Source organism: Pseudonaja textilis, chromosome 5, assembly GCF_049901715.1.
Source record: "Pseudonaja textilis isolate UNSWEBS1 chromosome 5, rPseTex1.2, whole genome shotgun sequence".
In the NCBI taxonomy this organism is placed as follows: domain Eukaryota; kingdom Metazoa; phylum Chordata; class Lepidosauria; order Squamata; family Elapidae; genus Pseudonaja; species Pseudonaja textilis.
The window spans coordinates 2,856,305-2,873,704 of record NC_141994.1 but is presented as its reverse complement, the minus strand read 5'-3'; the positions used below and the strand labels follow the sequence as shown (position 1 = coordinate 2,873,704).

General features: G+C 41.4%; 1 protein-coding gene across 4 annotated transcripts in view; it reads left to right on the top strand.

Moving 5' to 3' along the window:
- Positions 1-17,400, top strand: part of DOCK4 (dedicator of cytokinesis 4) — a 229,095-nt gene that overhangs the window by 67,749 nt on the left and 143,946 nt on the right. For all 4 annotated transcript variants that reach the window (XM_026713144.2, XM_087933987.1, XM_087933988.1 and 1 more), the window contains 2 exons: positions 4,940-5,028; positions 11,491-11,616. In XM_026713144.2, the coding sequence (XP_026568929.1) occupies positions 4,940-5,028; positions 11,491-11,616 (215 nt within the window). The remainder of the gene's footprint in view (positions 1-4,939; positions 5,029-11,490; positions 11,617-17,400) is intronic.

The following is a 17,400-nucleotide window of genomic DNA, read 5'->3' as shown; positions in this document are numbered from 1 at the left end:
GTGAAGGGGTGGGCATGACCAGCACAGGAGGCAGCCACGCTCACACCCTTCACTAGGGAAGTTTGTCTCCTCACAAATATGGTCAGTGATTCCTGAGGCAGTGCTTAGCACAATGGCTCCTTCCCCAGTCACCTCATGGAGGTTTGGCCCCTTAATCATGGTCTTGTGGATCAGCTGAACCAGAGAGGGCCAGGAGCTGCCTCTCATTCTGTCCGGGTACCTGGAGGCATTTCTGGCGCACTCTTGTCAGGCCCAGTTCTGTTCGCGGTACCTGGCAACCTCGCAGTTAAGGGCCCCACTCTTCCACAGTTCACCTTGTGGCTCTGCAGCAGGCGACAACCATGGTTGGTGCTCTGCCAGACCTGGAAATTGTTTCTTGCTCAGGCTGCTGGTACTGTACAATGAGGCAGAAGGCCACCTGCTCCTCCCCCTGATGCTTCTGGACATCTGCTTTTGCCTGCTGCACCTGCTGTAGCTGGCCTTGCAGGGGCTTTTCGTCCTTCTGACTGCACTGCTTTTGGCGGCCCTATGGCTTCAGTGGGCAGGAACTCCATGGCAGCCCTGCAGTGGATCGGAGAATGGAGGGATAGAATGCTTCAGTGGCCAGAGAAGATGGGGTTTGGGGTACAAAGAAGCAGGGGCAATCTCCGTTTTCCATTCTGATGCATTGCCACCACAGAGCTTGCCAGGGCAGGGGAGGGGCACAGCCTGAAGGTGATGACAGGCAAGATGGCATGGCTCCATCTTGTACTACTCTCAGTTGGGCTGCTCCTGCTGGCCTGTCATGGTCCCTTTGCCAGCAGTCACCAGTGGAGCCTCCTGAGGCTGCGAAGACCTCCAGTCTTGCAATCCTATTCAGGGAAGATGAAGGTTTGCTTCAGAGCTGTGGCAGAGCGTTGCAGCAGAAAGCCTCCACCCCGGGGATCCCGCATGCCCCTCCATCCGGGATTGTCCCCAGAGCCAAGATGGTTGGGCAGGTTGCTTTTCATGGCTTGCATTGCATGGCAAACCGGTAGCATTGAGTTGTGTGTCTTGCTTGCCTTTCCAGCACAGGGGTACAGGTGGGGGCTCGGCAGCCAGGAAGTTGGGGTTTTTTCTCCCCCTCCCTTCTCCATCCTACTACAGGGTTGGCACAGAGATCACATGGGGGAGGGGAGGGGTACAGTCCAAAGGTGAAAACAGATGAGGCGTTCTGGAGGTTGTACATTTGGGCTGAGTTGCCCTGTACCAGACAGGAGCAGCCCAGCAGGGCGTCCGAGAGCAGCACAGCCAGGATGAAGAGCCCCCACGAGGCCAGTAGCAGCAGGTGCAGCAGGCCCAGTAGCTGGGCAAATAGGAACAGGAACAGAATAGCAGTAATTAACCTGACAACACATTAAGGTAATTCAATACAACCTAATATATTGGATATAAAAGAAACAAGGAAGAACAGCAAGAATTCATATTACTAACCACAAAGCGATTGTATGATAATTTGGGAAAGTATTTATAAAATCTTAGGAGAACAGAAATTTTTTTTTGAAAGAAATGACCAGCATAACTACGACCGCATTGAGGGCAGGGAAGAAAACATCCTCAAACCCATCAGTAGCGACAGCATCTCCATCAACCCAGAGATCAATGGACAGGATGCTAAATACAAAAAAATCAAACCAACCATACAAAACACTCCAACAATGCAAACAACGCTGATAATGATCCAAGAAACGATGGTGAAGCTACAGGAGATGATGTCCAAAAACCGAACAACAAGGTGAGGCGATCCAAAAAAATGAGCAGAAAATTAAAACAGTAGAAGCAAAAGCAGAACAAACAGAGAAAGAAATGGAGCAGGTTGACCAATGCATGATGGCAATAAACAAGAATTTGGAAGATTCCTCGATCCATTTAGAAATGGATCGTGCCTCCTTCTATTTAAGATTTCAGAATATAACAAAAACCAAAGATGAAGACCTGGGAAGATTGATGGTGGAACTGATAGCAGAAACCCTGCAAAGGGATACACAAGAGATTATAAATGAGCTAGATGAGGTCTACAAGGTCCAGACGAACTATGCCAAAAGACACCAGCTACCCAAAGAGGTACATGTTAGATTCGCCCAAAAGAACCTCAGGGAATCATACACAAAATAACAAGGGAAGAACCCATAGTGAACAAGGAGAAAGAAGTCATTACCTTGAAACAAATATCAAGGCAAATTAGAGAACAACGTAAAGACTATCGTTACCTGGCAGTACAATTAAGCAAACAGAATATTTTGTTTTGGTGGATTGTCCCAGAAAACATGGCAGGGAAAAAAAGATAAATATAGATAACTTGGACAAAGCCCAAGATTTATACGACCAATTGACAGGAATGGAAGAAAATTATAGTAGTAGAGAGAAGTTAGAGGAAGGAAGTCAAGAAGGCCAGGTAGAATCCAAAATAGAAGACCAGGAAGATAAAGCAAAAGAGATACAAGAAACCCAGAAAGAAGAAGGCATTAGAACCAGAACACAAAGAAACAAAAAAAATCAATAGAAACTAGAAACAGATAGATCAGTAAGAGTAAGAACTAAAACTATTGTCAATAAATGTAAATGGGTTAAATGCTGTAGTGAGGAGAGAACAAATATTTTCAAAATTAGTTAAGCAAAACATAACCTAAAGAAGTCCGAATACCTGACCACTGACAATGAAATGACAGGCTCCATCCACGTGAACGGGCAGGAGCTACCGCGCGCCTCCACCTTCAAGTACCTGGGAACTACTCTTGGGGAAGAAGGCCTACTACAAACTGAGGTGGCAGCCAGGATCAATGCAGCGTGGGGCAAATGGAAGTCCGTCACGGGCGTCCTCTGTGACAAGAAGATGCCGATGCGCCTGAAGGCGAAAATCTATAACTCTGTGGTGCGCCCCGTGGCCATATACGGCGCAGAGTGCTGGCCGACGACCAAAGAAGTCGAAAGCAGACTCAGATAATGGAGATCCGAATGCTCCGATGGTCGGTAGGCCTCACCCTACTCGATCGCGTCAGGAGCGAAGAAGTGCGTAGAGCGGTTCAGCGTCGTGCCCATCCCCACGGTCATGAGGCAGTCCGGCTACGATGGTTCGGCCACGTGAGCGCGCCAAGGAAGAATCCATCATCAAATCTGTAATGAAGGTGACTGTCGGAGGAGCGAGACCGCGTGGTAGACCTAAACAACGCTGGATGGACACGATCAAGGCCGATCTAGAGATCGCGAAGGCAGACCCGACACACGTGGCAGACAGAGAGAGGTGTGGAAGCAGTACTCAAGGACATTAGCGGACCTCGCCCGAGCGCGAGACAAACGCTGAAGAAAAAGAAGAAGAAGAAGAAGAAGTTAAGCAAAACATAGATATTGTGTGCCTCCAAGAGGTACATATTAAGAAATAAGATAAAAAGTACTTAGAATTCAATAAATTGTGGAAACTCCATACTGCATTGGCAGGGGAAAAAAAGAGGGGGTGGAGATATACATTAGGGAAGAGATAGAAGCATAGCAAATTTACGCAGAGACTAAAGGAAGAATATTAAAGACTGAATTAAAGATGGGACGAAGACAGATGCTACTAGTAAATATTTTCGCACCTAATAAAAACCAAAAAGAATTCTATAAAAAACTCCATGAAAAAATTACTGAAATAGGCCAAAAAGACATATGCATTGTGGGATGGAATAGTAGATACTGTAAAAGATTACATTTGTGATAATAAGAAGGTAAAGAAAAAAATTTTTTTACCTAAAACATTTTTTTGATATGACGGAGGAATTAAATCGAATAGATGTATGGAGAGCATTAATTCCCACAGAACAAAAAATTACATTTTATTCAAACCCACGTAAATCTTATTCAAGGATTGACATGGTCTGGACGAATGTTGATTTAGGAAAAGAAATAGAGAAAATTGAAATTCCCCCAAAAACTTGGGCTGACCATAACCCCATTAAAGTAATTTGGAGAGGACAGGAAAAGAAAAGACGATGGACATTGAATTCTCGGATTCTATTAAAAGAAGAATGTATTCAAGAAATCTCTAACGAATTGGCACTATTTTTTGAAAAAAACAACATACATCATTGCAAATCCTGTGGGATACGATGAAGGCACACACCAGTGGGTAACAATAGCCTACATGGCAAAAAGGAATAAGGAGAAATGGGGGCAACATAATATATTACATTTAGAAATTGGGGATCTAGAAAAACAAATACAAAAAAATCTGGGAAGTGATCAAATTGAAGAACAATTGAATCTGGCCAGACATAAATTAAACTTACGACAACAGAAGGACAATGCAAAGGATATTAAATTTGTAAACAAAACTTTTTTGAAAGTGTGAATGGCTGGCCTGTAAATTAAAAAAAGAAAAAGAAAAAAGAATAATATACCAGCTTCAAAATGAATCAGGAATACTAGAAAATAATGAAGAAGAGAAAAAAATAATTGCTCTAAAATATTTTGAAGATTTCTAACTCCAACTTCTGATCTTTGCAGAAATACAAATTAAAATATCTCGGACTTACTGATAGATTCACTTATTGTAAATTCATATCCCTCTGGCAATAACAGTTGATATAGTTGATATCATGTGCAAACTTGCCTAATAGCAGTAATTCATATACCAATTAGAATTGCACACAATGTTATGAAACAATACTGTGACAAGGTTTTGCATTGCATGCATATTACATATTTATATTATGTAAGCAGACAATAGAACTTGCTGCTATCTCAGCTGATAAATCTGGAAAAACGATGTGTAAGTGGATTAAAGTTGTTGCTAAAAGTGACTATTTGAATAGCTACTTCAAAGGGAAAGTTTGCTCAGGACATCCTTAAATCTGGTGCTGACTAGATCATTCACATTTTTATTTTTCCTGTTGATACAGCAATAACTTCTGATCAATATTTAACAGTGTTACTTCTTTTACAGGTGTAACACAGAGAGTGACTGGTTTCAAATTCATGAAAGCATCATAAAAAAACTAAATGCACGCTATAATCTGACAGGATCCAATGCTGGTAAATATATTTTCTGGTTTTGTTTACAGACAACACTTTGCTTTGTATGTGTTACAAAATATATGGTTCCTGTTCAGCTTGGAAGCTGTTTAGGGTAGAGAATCTCTTCCTGATTTTTTAAAAATGAGACTTTTGTAACTTTATTCTTTTTAAAACGTGTGGTTTTCTTCAGGCATTTTTAAAAACTCTTCCACAGTCTTCTTCACATGTCACAGTTTGGAAAAATGATACATTGTAGAGTGCTTTGGTTGACTTTTATTATATTTTGGGTAATATGTTTTTACTGAATATTGTTGTAATATAAATACAAAAGAAAATAAAAATAGGGAAATGAGGGAGGAAAAGAAGAGGGAAGAGAGGTGTGGGATAAAAATGAAAAAAACCATTGATTTCCAACGTTTTTTGGTGCAATAAAATGTTGCAACCTCATTTTTTTTTTTTACTTTTACATATATAGTAAACTAATTTTTAAACTAATCTAATCAGCAAAACCCAGTCAGAATTTCATTTTGCCTGCTTCAAGCACACTCTAGGACAGGGGTGCTTAAATCCGGCCCGTGGGGCTAATCTGGACATATCAAGGGACCAGCCTGCAGTGCCTCTGGCAGCTAAAATGAGCCATGTGTGGGGACCCTTTTTTCACCCTCCTTGCAGCACTCTGCCAGCCAAAAACGGGCTGAAAAATGGCCGAAAAACTGGCCCAAAACGGGCTGAAAAATGGCTCAGGTGGCCCATTTTCAGCTGGCAGGGTAATGCAGACAATGGAGAGTGAAAATGAGGCTCAATCCATGCCCCCCCGCTACCCCATTTTGGCCAGCAGGGTGCTACAGGAGGCATCTGTCCAGCCACTCTATCGCCACCACTCCCGCCGGCCTGCAGAACTACAATGCTGATCTGGCCCTTGAAGAAATCCAATTTGATACCCCTGCTCTAGAACAGGGGTCGCCAACATTTTGGATGTCAGGGACCACCAAACTCATAATTTTAGATCCCAGGGACCACTAACTGGTTCTGTGGGCATGGCCTGATTTGTGGGTGTGGCTTGGTGGTCATGTGACTGGCTGGGCATGGCTTGTATGTAAATATTATAAATATTTATATAAATATTGAATTTTTTTTATAAAAAAGAGCAACTTTTACCCAAGATCAGGCAAGGCAGGCAGGCAGATTGAGTTGCGAACAGAATCAAAGATTCATTCAGAAATCTTATCTATCTGGCATGGGCTAGCTCAGTCTGTCACCTAAAATTTGCTTGCAAGCAAACTCATAAAATTAACTCACAACACACCACATATGTAAATATTGAATTTTTTATATAAAAAGGCAATTTTTATCCAAAATCAGGTAAAGCAGGCAGATTGAGTTGCTCACAGAATCATTCAGTGATCTAACTATCTGCCATCGGCTAGCTCAGTCTCTCAAATTTGCTTGTTGTGAGTCTGCACTGAATTTGCTTGCAAGCAAACCTTCAGTCCTAAGGGAGATTTGGCTGTGCTTAGCTAGAAAGCAAGAAATCCAACCATTTCCTGCTTCCTAGCTAATCTAAATCTCCTGGCACAGCAGAACAGATGATGGTCAGAAAAAGGAAAAATAGCAACTTAGTAGACAAGTTTACTGGGTAAGGAGTGAGTGGGCGAGGAGGGTTCCTGCGGGCCACGTGAGCTGAGCAGCCTTGTGTTTCTGCGCAGCCTGGATTAATTGCTTTGTGGGGCTGCTCTGGGGGTGAGATTTCTCTGCGGCCCACCAAAATTGGCACACAGAGCCATTTGTGCCGGCATGCGAGCTGCAGGCAGACTTACCTCACTGCACATGTGCAGTCTCACAGCTGATTTTCGGTGGGTTGAGGCCTTTTTTGGCTTCCCAAAGGCTTGAGGAAGGCTTCTGCAGGCTTTGCAGGCTGAAAACTAGCCCCGTTTCATCACTTCCTGTTTTTCCAAAAATACTATAAGTGATGAAACGCAGCTAGTTTTCAGCAACGAGGTACCGAACTTTTCCTCTGTGCATGCATGAATCAAGGATCTGCTTAATCTCAAAATGTTGTTTGCCTTCAATCATAAAAGGTTCAGTGACAGGAAGGGATTTGTGGCATAAAGGCAAGATAGATTCAGGTTTCAATAGGCTGCAATGAAAAACTGTGTGGACCTTCCATAAGGACTTAGCTTATAGCTCTACTGTAACAGGATTTATAATATATTTACTAGGGAAAGGGCCTATAAAGTTAGAGCCTACTTTTTAGAGGGTTATAAGGATTAGAGGAAATGTGTAGACAAATATACATGATCCCCCACTTTAAATTCCTTGGGCTCAATCCATTTTGAATCCCATTCAATTTCATCCCATCTCAATCCCATTCCTGCATGGGACCATGAGGCTGCCCCTCCCTTATGACTCCCCTTTCAGCCAAGCACAGGACATACCTTCACGAGCTGGAACTGGAAGATAAGGCAGAGAGCTACTGGAGGCAGGCAAGGACAAAAATGGGGCTGTTTTTGGCTGGCAGAAGGCTTCTGGAGGCCGAGAAAGCCAAAAACGGGACAAGCGGAGGCTGCGGGGTGCCTCTGTGCATGTCAGTTTGGGCTGGCAGAGTGCTACTGGAGGCTGGGGAGGCACACACACACACAGTCACTTGGCTGCCCGTCCTTCTCCCGCTCAGCATTTCTGGGGCAGTTGCTGGTGAGGCTGCCAGCCCCCCAAAGAGGACAGCCATCTCCGCCCCTGGAGAGGGAGGCAGGAAGGGCTGGCCGGCCAGCAGATCAGTGCCACTGAGTCCCCGCCTTGGGGCTTCCTTGCCAGATCTGCTCCAAGCAATGCCTGCCTGGTCTGATCCTGCCTGCCAGACATGGGGAGCCTTTGCTGGAGCCTGTTCCGTGCATTTGGCACGTGCAGAGGAAGCTCTGGGGCAGCCAGTGAGATTCCAAAAATGGGTTGAGACCACCGCGATGCAAATAGAATAGAATGGGATGGAAACAGAGAATAGAATGGGAATAGGAATAGGATGGGATGGGATGGAATAGCAATAGTAATAGGGTGGAGTGGGAATGGGAATAGGATGGAATGGAATGGAATTCAAGGAGGTGTCCCAGGGCACTGCCAGGATTGAAGGGGAACCTGCAGAAGATGCCCCAGAAGCCAGTCTCATCTATGTACCCATCAAGCATTCCATGTCCTGGTTTCTCTTCCACACCTCCATTTGCTCTTCTGGTTCGCCCCCCACCCCAACAGTCTGAATTGGCCCCTTGTTTAAAAAGTTTGAGGACCCAGGCACTAGGCCAGGGGTGGGCAAACTACGGCCCGGGGGCCACATCCGGCCCGTTGGTCTTTTTAATCCGGCCCGCCGAAGATTGGTACAGAATTAAGGCTTGATGTGAATGATTGAATGATTGCATTCATTTGATTTTGACTTGTAATGACAGGCGTTTTGACACCAGGTGGCGGGCCGTCTGTCAAATTTTAAAAGTCAATGAGGCCCCCGAGCCAAAACGTTTGCCCACCCCTGCACTAGGCTATTATCCCCCTTTCATCCCCAGCCCTGATGCCTTGTGTCCATTATCAACGAATAACACGTTGCAAGATGTTTAGGAAATTTCTGAAGGTGGATGGTAAGAGCTCGCCCACAGGGCTCTGTGACCTTGGATCCCCGGCCCTGACGGGTCAAGAAGGAGTTGATGCAGATGGTGAGATCTTTCCCTTCCTTAAGCTCCCAAGCAGTTACAGCTACAGCAGAAGTGAGAGCATGTAAACTATGAGGTCCACAATGCCTCCCCCTCCCTTTCAGAATGCCAGCATTCCGATAGGGACCGGACAGTAACGTCCCGCACTTAGGCAGAAAAAAACAAATGCACAAATACTTATAGGCAGTACCTGGTTAAACAGTCATGCTTACGAGAGAGGTGTAAGTGTCCTAGTGCAGGGGTCGCCAACCTTTTGGACCTCAGGGACCACCAAACTCATACTTTTAAATCCAGAGGACCGCTAATATGATTTTTTTTTAAAAAAAGATAATCTATTTAATATTTTTTTTATTTTTTATATTAAATATAAATGTACTATTTAAAAAATTAATTTTAATATATAAATATATATTTTAAATATAAAATATTTATTTAATTATAACAAAAAATATAGCAAGAAAAGCAGAACCCACCCACCCCCTCAAAAAAACTGGTCTCCTGTCATTTCATATCTCCCTCAAATCAGAGGAAACCTCTCCCTCCTTTGCCAGGTGTGGCTGCCTGGAGTTGGGGAGGGAAGGAGGGCCAGGCTGGAAGCCTCCCCCCACCTGGAAGCCTCCCCCCCCACCGGGGTCTTTAACACCTGGTTTGCTTCTCCACTACTGCCTTCTCCTTCTCCTCCAGCACCTCCTTCTCCTGCTAGGGCAATTAACTGAACTAACTGAGCAGCTACACTGATACTCCAGCTGCTCTCTTTCCCATGGTAAGACTTGGCATGTGGAGAAAGGAGCTGGCAGCTGCTACTTCATGGTCCCGTGGGTGAGGCGAAGTCATCCTTGTCCCAGTTAATATATACCAGTCACAAACCCAGAGTCCAAGCTGAGAGGGGTCTCTTCCCCCTGCTGGGAAGAGCGGCGGGCACAGGCATGCATGGTTCAGCACAGCAGGCAACCTCCATTCTGGGCTGACGAGCCACATGCTGAAGACCAGATGAGTGTCGGGAAGATGGGGCAACAGGGGTGATACTGACCGCGGACGGACTCATACACACGGGAGATCATGGCATAGGCCTGGCCTGTGAGGGAAGGGGGTGAGGGGAAAGGAACCTCTGCACATTGAGGAGGTTAAGCGACTGCCAGCAATGCCCTCAGGGGAAGATGTTGCTTCTCTTCCTCCTCGCCAGAAGCGCTCACACGCAAAGCACTAACCACCCCTCTGGCCCCCGCCAAGCTGCCTCTTTCCCGCTGAGCGTGTGAGTGCTTCTGGCGAGGAGAAATCGAAGCTCCTAAGGGCAGGGGTGTGGGGGATTGTGGCATTCCTGGGTGTTTCCTGGCCTGTGAGGAGAGGGTGCAATCTCCTGTGCCCCCCCAAGGAGCTTCTCTTCCTCCTCACCAGAAGCGCTCACATGCAAAGCACTCACCATTACTCTGGCCCTCAACAAGTCGCCTCTTTCCCGCTGAGCGTGTTCTGGTGAGGAGGAAGAGGGGGTTGAGCCTCCCGCTCACAACATCTTCACCTGAGGGCAGCTGCTTCCTGCGGCTCAAGAGGTCTGCCCTCTTCCCACTGCAGAATTGCCCCACTTCCCCACCTCAGCATGCTGCAGCCCACCAAAATTTTCTCACGGCCCACCAGTGGGCCAAGATCCACCAGTTGGCAACCACTATCCTAGTGGACTACTATTAAGTATTATTCAGCAGTATGCTGCACTGCATCAAGAGAGGAATAGTATCAAGATCAAAGGAAGTGATAGTACCACTCTATACTGTACTAGTGACAGTGGTAGGCCTCAAAAATTTTACTACCAGTTTTGTGGGCATGGCTTGGTGGGTGTGGCAGGGCAAGGATACTGTAAAATCTCCAGTCAGAGGTGGTATTTGCTGGTTTTCCGAACTTCTCAAAATTTCCGCTACCGGTTCTCCAAGAACTGGTCAGAACCTGCTGATTACCACCTCTGACTAGTGAGGCCACATTTGGAATATTGCTTCCAGTTATTGTCACAATCCCTTTTTTATTTAGTTTAATTATATTCCAGAAAAACATCATCACTACGCATTCTCAAGCAACAAGTTTCTGTGGGGTAGAATCAGTATGAAACTGCCCTGTCTTCACTCATTGAAGTCTTATTCACTAAATGTCGAATCTGAACAAGTAAAAATAGCTTTAGGTTAACGTCATAAGGAAACAATTACTTTTGATTTTGCTAAATAATGCTTTCATAGATGACATCCTTGACAAATTATTAAAGCCCTAACTAAATATGAAGTTTTACACATTTTCAGAAGAAAAACAATATTACAAGGTGCTGGGAAATGATTCAGATTTTTAAAATAATTAAATACCATAATGATTGTAATATTGCATCTAGGAATGTTTTCCTAATGCAATGCATTTAAAAATGAATCAACATATTAGCAGAAAGAAAAGATTTTTTTCCCCTTTCCTTTATACTATTTCTTTATTTTTTATGTAATCATCACCTCGAAATAGGTAGAAATTCTTATTTTGGTTAGTGTTAATTTTATGTACAAATAAAGTTTATACAAATACTAAACACCTCTGAAATCTCTTTGGATAGCAAAATTTACTCCATAGACTGTTTATTTGAAAATAGGAGGACTCCAACAGATGGATGCTGGTCAGATTCATTATGTTGAATGTATCTTTAATATTGTATATGTTTCTTGTTTGAGTTTCTTCATTTCCCATATTAGTTGATAAACATGTAGAGTGTTTGAATCTTACAAAGTAACAATCTAGGGACTGTGATCTATTTTTCTCTTCTTGTTTTTAGGCCTAGCTGTCTCTGTTCAGCTACTCCATGGAGACATTGAACAAATCAGGAGAGACTATACATCCATGTTTACCCATGGAGTTTCGATAGCAAGGAAGTTGGGCTTTTCCAATGTTATTATGCCAGGTGTGTTGTAAAAAAAAAAATCCTTACCTTAACACAAATATTTGAGTGTGAATAACTTTGTCTGGTTATTTATGAAGACTTCGATGCCATTTCACTTGCAACTTTAAGTGGTTTCCAAGCAGAAAAATGATAGAGTACAAACATGCAGTAACTCCAAACAAGTATAAAATAATAACCTAATAATCATTGTGCGTGTGTGTGCGCATGCGCACGCATATTACCAATGCCCGCTATTGTTTGAAGGACAACCAAACATTTCAGCAACCAAATTTTCTTTGTAGTGTGGTGTTAAAAATTATCTTAAACAGCAGCAACAAAGGTACTTCTGATGGAAGACATTCCTTAAGAGAGGAGTTTCCTGCAGAAAATGCTCATTTCAAAGTTTCTTTTCATTGTACTTTGTGTGGGAAGGGGGATATCATAAAACATAGTTATGTTTGGCACGGCAAATTCTATTTCAATTAAATGATCTCAAAAACAACTATTTGAGAAAAAAATGTTAACCGGCCCCACTAAATAGTTCCATGTGCATATGATTTTATGTTCTTCAGAAAAGCAATGGCTCATAAATTTCTTTATCAACTACATTTTTGGATTGTTCTCAGTTCACTGGGCTTGTTTCTCAAATTGCGGATCATGTATTCCCATTTTTAAATCTGTTAGTGTGCCTCTTTTAAATATGTCTTAAACATTTGTATGATTGCAAGGCAAAGTAAAGAAATGAAGATTATTGTTGTCTGTTCAATTCCTAGGAAAGAAGAATCCTTGCTCCGTAGATTTAGAGAAAAGTACTTTTGCTAGGAATAAACGGAACGCAAATGGTTTCAAGCAAGTTCTGGCACAGAGCGGGAACGTTTCGAAATATAGTATATAGCCCAGCCCCTGTAGCCAGGCAACCAGAGGCCACCGCATACCAAAACCAACTACATTGTCCTTGAAGATAAATAACCTTTGCAAAACTACCATTTAAAACTCTCCACAGTCCCCTCCCCCGATTTTATGGCAGCAAGCACAGCCTGGCTGACATTCAGCCCCCTGTAACTGAGGCGTGAGCCATACAAAATTATAAAGTGAAAACATACAATACATCACACCAAAAACTGGTGATCCCTTCAGGGTTTGTTGGGGTATTTTCTATGAAAAGTCTGGAGGAGTTTAGGCACCAGGACATGTTGAGCATCCACCCATTTGGACTGCGCAGGTGGAAAACGTTTCCAAGAAATGAGATACTGGACTCTCTCTCTCTCTATGTTTCCCGGAATCGAGAATTTATTTAACTTCAAAACGTTGCTCTCCTTCAATCAGAGTGGGTACAGGAGGAGTGTCAGGTGCAGGGAAAAGGGGTGATACAGTTTCAGGTTTCAACAAACTGCAATGAAATACAGGGCTGAATACGCTTTAGGATCTTGGGCAACTCCAGTTGCACAGTGACGGGGTTAATTACTTTAGCAATTGGGAATTGGCCCACGTATTTAGTACCAAGTTTCTTAGATGGTTGGGTAGACTGTAAATACTTTGTGGAGAGGTAAACTCTGCACAACCTACTTGAAAAACTTTTGGCTTGACACGTTTTTCGTCAGCTTGTTTCTTACGTGCCTGATGTGCCTCCTCCAGTGCCTTACGGGCTACTGGTCAAGGGTTCTGCAGTTGTGCTATCCACTCCGCTAAGGAGGGTACGTTTGTTTTCTCTTGAGGCAGCTCTGGCATAGCTACAAAGTTGTGACTGGAAGCCACCATAAATAGGGTGGAACCTGTGCCTACTATGCACAGAATTGTTATATGCTACCTCTGCAAAAGGCAACAGGTCAGCCCAATTGTCCTGTTGGTAATTAACATAGTATCCGAGGTACTGTTCCAGGAAGGATTTCAATACTGCAATCTGTGGGGCGATGGGGTGGGAGCGCATCAGAGCCTTTCTCACTAAATACATCTCTCAAGTCCCAGTACTTCTTTGGGATTTTGGATTTGCTCATTGAGTGATCCTGAGTTGTTCCAGGACTGTGTTAGTTGTCACACAAGCTTAAGCTCTGGGTGGTTCCCAACAGCTTCAAGAATTCTCGCCAAAACTGCTATGTAAATTGCACTCCTCTATTGGAAATAATGCACTCAGGGACACCTATACATGTGTTGTACCAAGAGTGGCAAAGTGATTAGAATGCAATGCAGCAGGCTAACTGCCCACAGCCTGGAGTTTGATTCTAGCAGGCTCAAGGAGTCAGCCTTTATCCTTTGAAGGTCAGTAAAATGAAGACCCAGATTGTTGGGGACAATATTGTAAACAGCTCAGAGAGTGCAGTATGTAAAGTACTATGGATCAATATAAGTCTAAATACTATTGCTATTGCTGCTAGCAATAGTTAATTATTTTTAAAATTGCAACAACCAAACCAAGTCCTTTCATAAATTGTATAGATTCTTCCCTATTCTTTCTTTTTTGGTCTTATGCCATAGGAGTAGAGAGTTGATAGCAGTCTTTTGCTGTGGTCTGATTCTGCCTGGAATATTATGAGAATGACACAAAAACACTGTATCAATCAGAAGTAGAAACTTAAACTTCATTTCATACCAGTAGTCCTTAATTACTATTTTAACAAAAATGTATGTCTACTATCATAATTGTGCTCATTCTGAAAGTGTTTTATACTTACGTACTGAGAAACAGAATCAGCTGAACACGAGGATGAAGAGGAGAGTAGGTAAGTCCTGTTCCCAAGGATCCATAGGACTGATCACAACTCTCTACTTTGATATACTGTCTGGGAAAGAAACGCAGAATGCACATCTAGGAAGTTATTCTAACCAAGGCCACCATACCATAATCGTCATGGGGATAAATATCATTTCTTTAAGAAAAGGGATGCCCTGTTCCAAAGTACAATGAAATGAATTTCGGTGATAATACATCTAGCTGATTCACCCAGATTATTACCTGTTTTTAAACTATAAAGGGTACTAAGTAAGACTTCTGTGATCAGCTGATACTTCCTAGAATTCCCCAATACCCAAGGTCATTTGTTATGGATAGATCATTTTCTTTCTTTTTTTAAAATTTGTATTGGTTTTTAAAACAAACATAAACAAACAAAACATAAAAACATCAGTCCATCTTCCATGTATGTACAGACAGTGTGCCAGTTGGTTTACAAATTGTTTTGTGCTCCCATTTTGTAGTCTTCAATTACAATTACATTGTATATAATCTCGTATTTTCAATCAAATATTAAATACCTTAATATATTAATCAATCATTTGACTATACTTTTATTCATTCATGTTTTACAAAATAATCATATTTTACTTAGTTTGTTTTATGACAGTTCATATTATAATCCCAAATCTATCCTAGAATCATTTTGTAGATATAATAAGAAAAGAGTACCTCTTTATATATTTATTATTTTCTAAAAGTCTACATATTTCATTACTGTATTTTATTGTCTAACCATTGATAGAATACATCCCAAATTTTATAAAATTGTTTATCCTCTTGTTCTCTAATTTCAAATGTCAATCTACTCATTTCAGCACATTCCAATATTTTCTTAATGATTTTCTCCTGTGATGGTATCTTCTCATTTTTCCAGTTTTTAGCAAATACAATCCTAGCCGCTGTTAATACATTTACAATCAGATATTTCAAGTCTTTACTATATATTCCAGGTAAAATTCCCAATAAAAATATCTCTGGTTTCAGATCTATATGTTTTTTTGTCATTTTTTCCAACCACGTGTGGATTCTAGTCCAGTATTTTTTAGTGTCTGCACAAGTCTTCACAAGATATGCAATGAGAAATAGCTTACCAAGAGAAGTTCGCATCAGATTTACAAAGAAAGCCATTAAAACGCAAATATTGCAAATGGCAAGAGAGAAAACATTGAAATACAAAGATAAGGAGATTGTGGTCTTGAAACAAGTACCCAGAAGAGTGAGAGAGATGAGAAGAGAATACCAATTCTTGACCAAATTGCTACTTTAAAAAGAGGTGAATTATAGATGGCTGATTCCAGAAGGTTTAATGTTCACATGGCAAGAACAGAGATATAGAATTGACTCAACTGAGAAAGCTGAATCATTTTACACAGAATTTTTCAGAGGGAAAGAGGAAAAGGCAGAAAAAGAAATTTCACTAATTGAATTCCAAATGACGACTGAAAAAAAAGAAGGTGCAGTAGGTGGAAAGGAGGAAGCCAAAGAACAATGTGAACCAAGATCCACGAGAGCTGTCAAACCTAACTACAAAATATAACCATGGAAGAGAAAAAAATTGATTACAATTAATATAAATGGACTTAATTCAGCCATTAAAAGAAGGAAAACCTTCCATAAATTAGAGAAATTAAAATTTGATATAATCTGTCTACAAGAAGTACATATTAAAAAACAATATGAACTATTGTTGATACAGCCAAAATTAGGGAAAATATTTACTTCCTTGACACAATGTAAGAAAAGGGGAGTGGTTTTATATATTAAAGAGACCATCCCAGTGAAATTGATTTATACTGATGGCGACGGAAGAATACTAATGGTGGAAATAATGGACAATACGAAAACACTCCTGATTGCAATCTATGCCCCAAATGACAATCAAGAAGAATTTTATAAAAAATTACATATGAAAATAATTGAATTGGACTATGCTAATATAGTTATGATGAGAGATTTTAATGGCATTGTAGACAATAAACTGGACTAAACAGCACAGAAAACAATAAGGCAAAACAGAAAGACTCTCCCTAAATTTTTTTTTAAATGGTAGATGAAATAAACTTAAAAGATACATGGAGAGAAAGTAATGTTAAAACCAAACAATGCACCTTCTACTCAAATAGACATTTATCATGGTCCAGAATAGATATGATATGAATGTCAACAGAATTGTTAACTAATATTCAAGAAATAAATATTGAAACAAGTACTTGGCAGATCACAATCCAATGACAATTAAATGGAAAGGACAAAGAAGATCTAGATGGACGTTAAATAATACTATTTTAAAGGAAAAAGACTTCATACAGTGGATGGAGAAAGAACTGGCTTTTTTCTTTAGAGAAAACAAAAAAGAAGATACATCAATCCAGAACGTATGGGATACAATGAAGGCATATGTTAGAGGCTTGATAATGGACTATACAAGGAAAACAAATACCATGAAAAGATTAGCCTCTAAGGCATTAGAGGATAAGTATAAAGGACTTGAAAAAGAGCTACAGAAAATGCCACAGAAAAAGGACATCAAGCTAAAAATGGATATAACCAAACATAAAATGGGTCTAATAGAAAAAGAAGAATTAGCACAAAAAATCAGAGGTGCTAAACAGAACTACTTTGAAGATGCAAATAAACCAGAAATGGTTAGCATGTAAATTGAGAAAGGAGAAAGAATCAAGGAAAATATTGCAATTAATAGATGACCAAGGCCAAGTTTGCTATGGGAGTAAAGAGAAGAAGGAAATAATTCGAGACTATTATGGGAAACTATACACACAAGAGAATATTGATGAGAAAAGAGTTAAACAGTATTTACAGAATGCTAATTTACCCCAGATACCTAAAGAGATTGAAACAATGTTAGAAATCAATATAACAATGATGGAGTTAACTGAAGCACCCAAGAAGCAAAATAATGGGAAGGCACCAGGCCCAGATGGACTTCCTGCAGAATTTTACAAAACATTACAAGAATCATTGAATCTTCCATTGCTAGAAGTTATGAATGAAGTTATGTTAAAGAAGAGGATACCTAAATCATGGTCAGAAGCTTATATCACACTTGTTCCAGA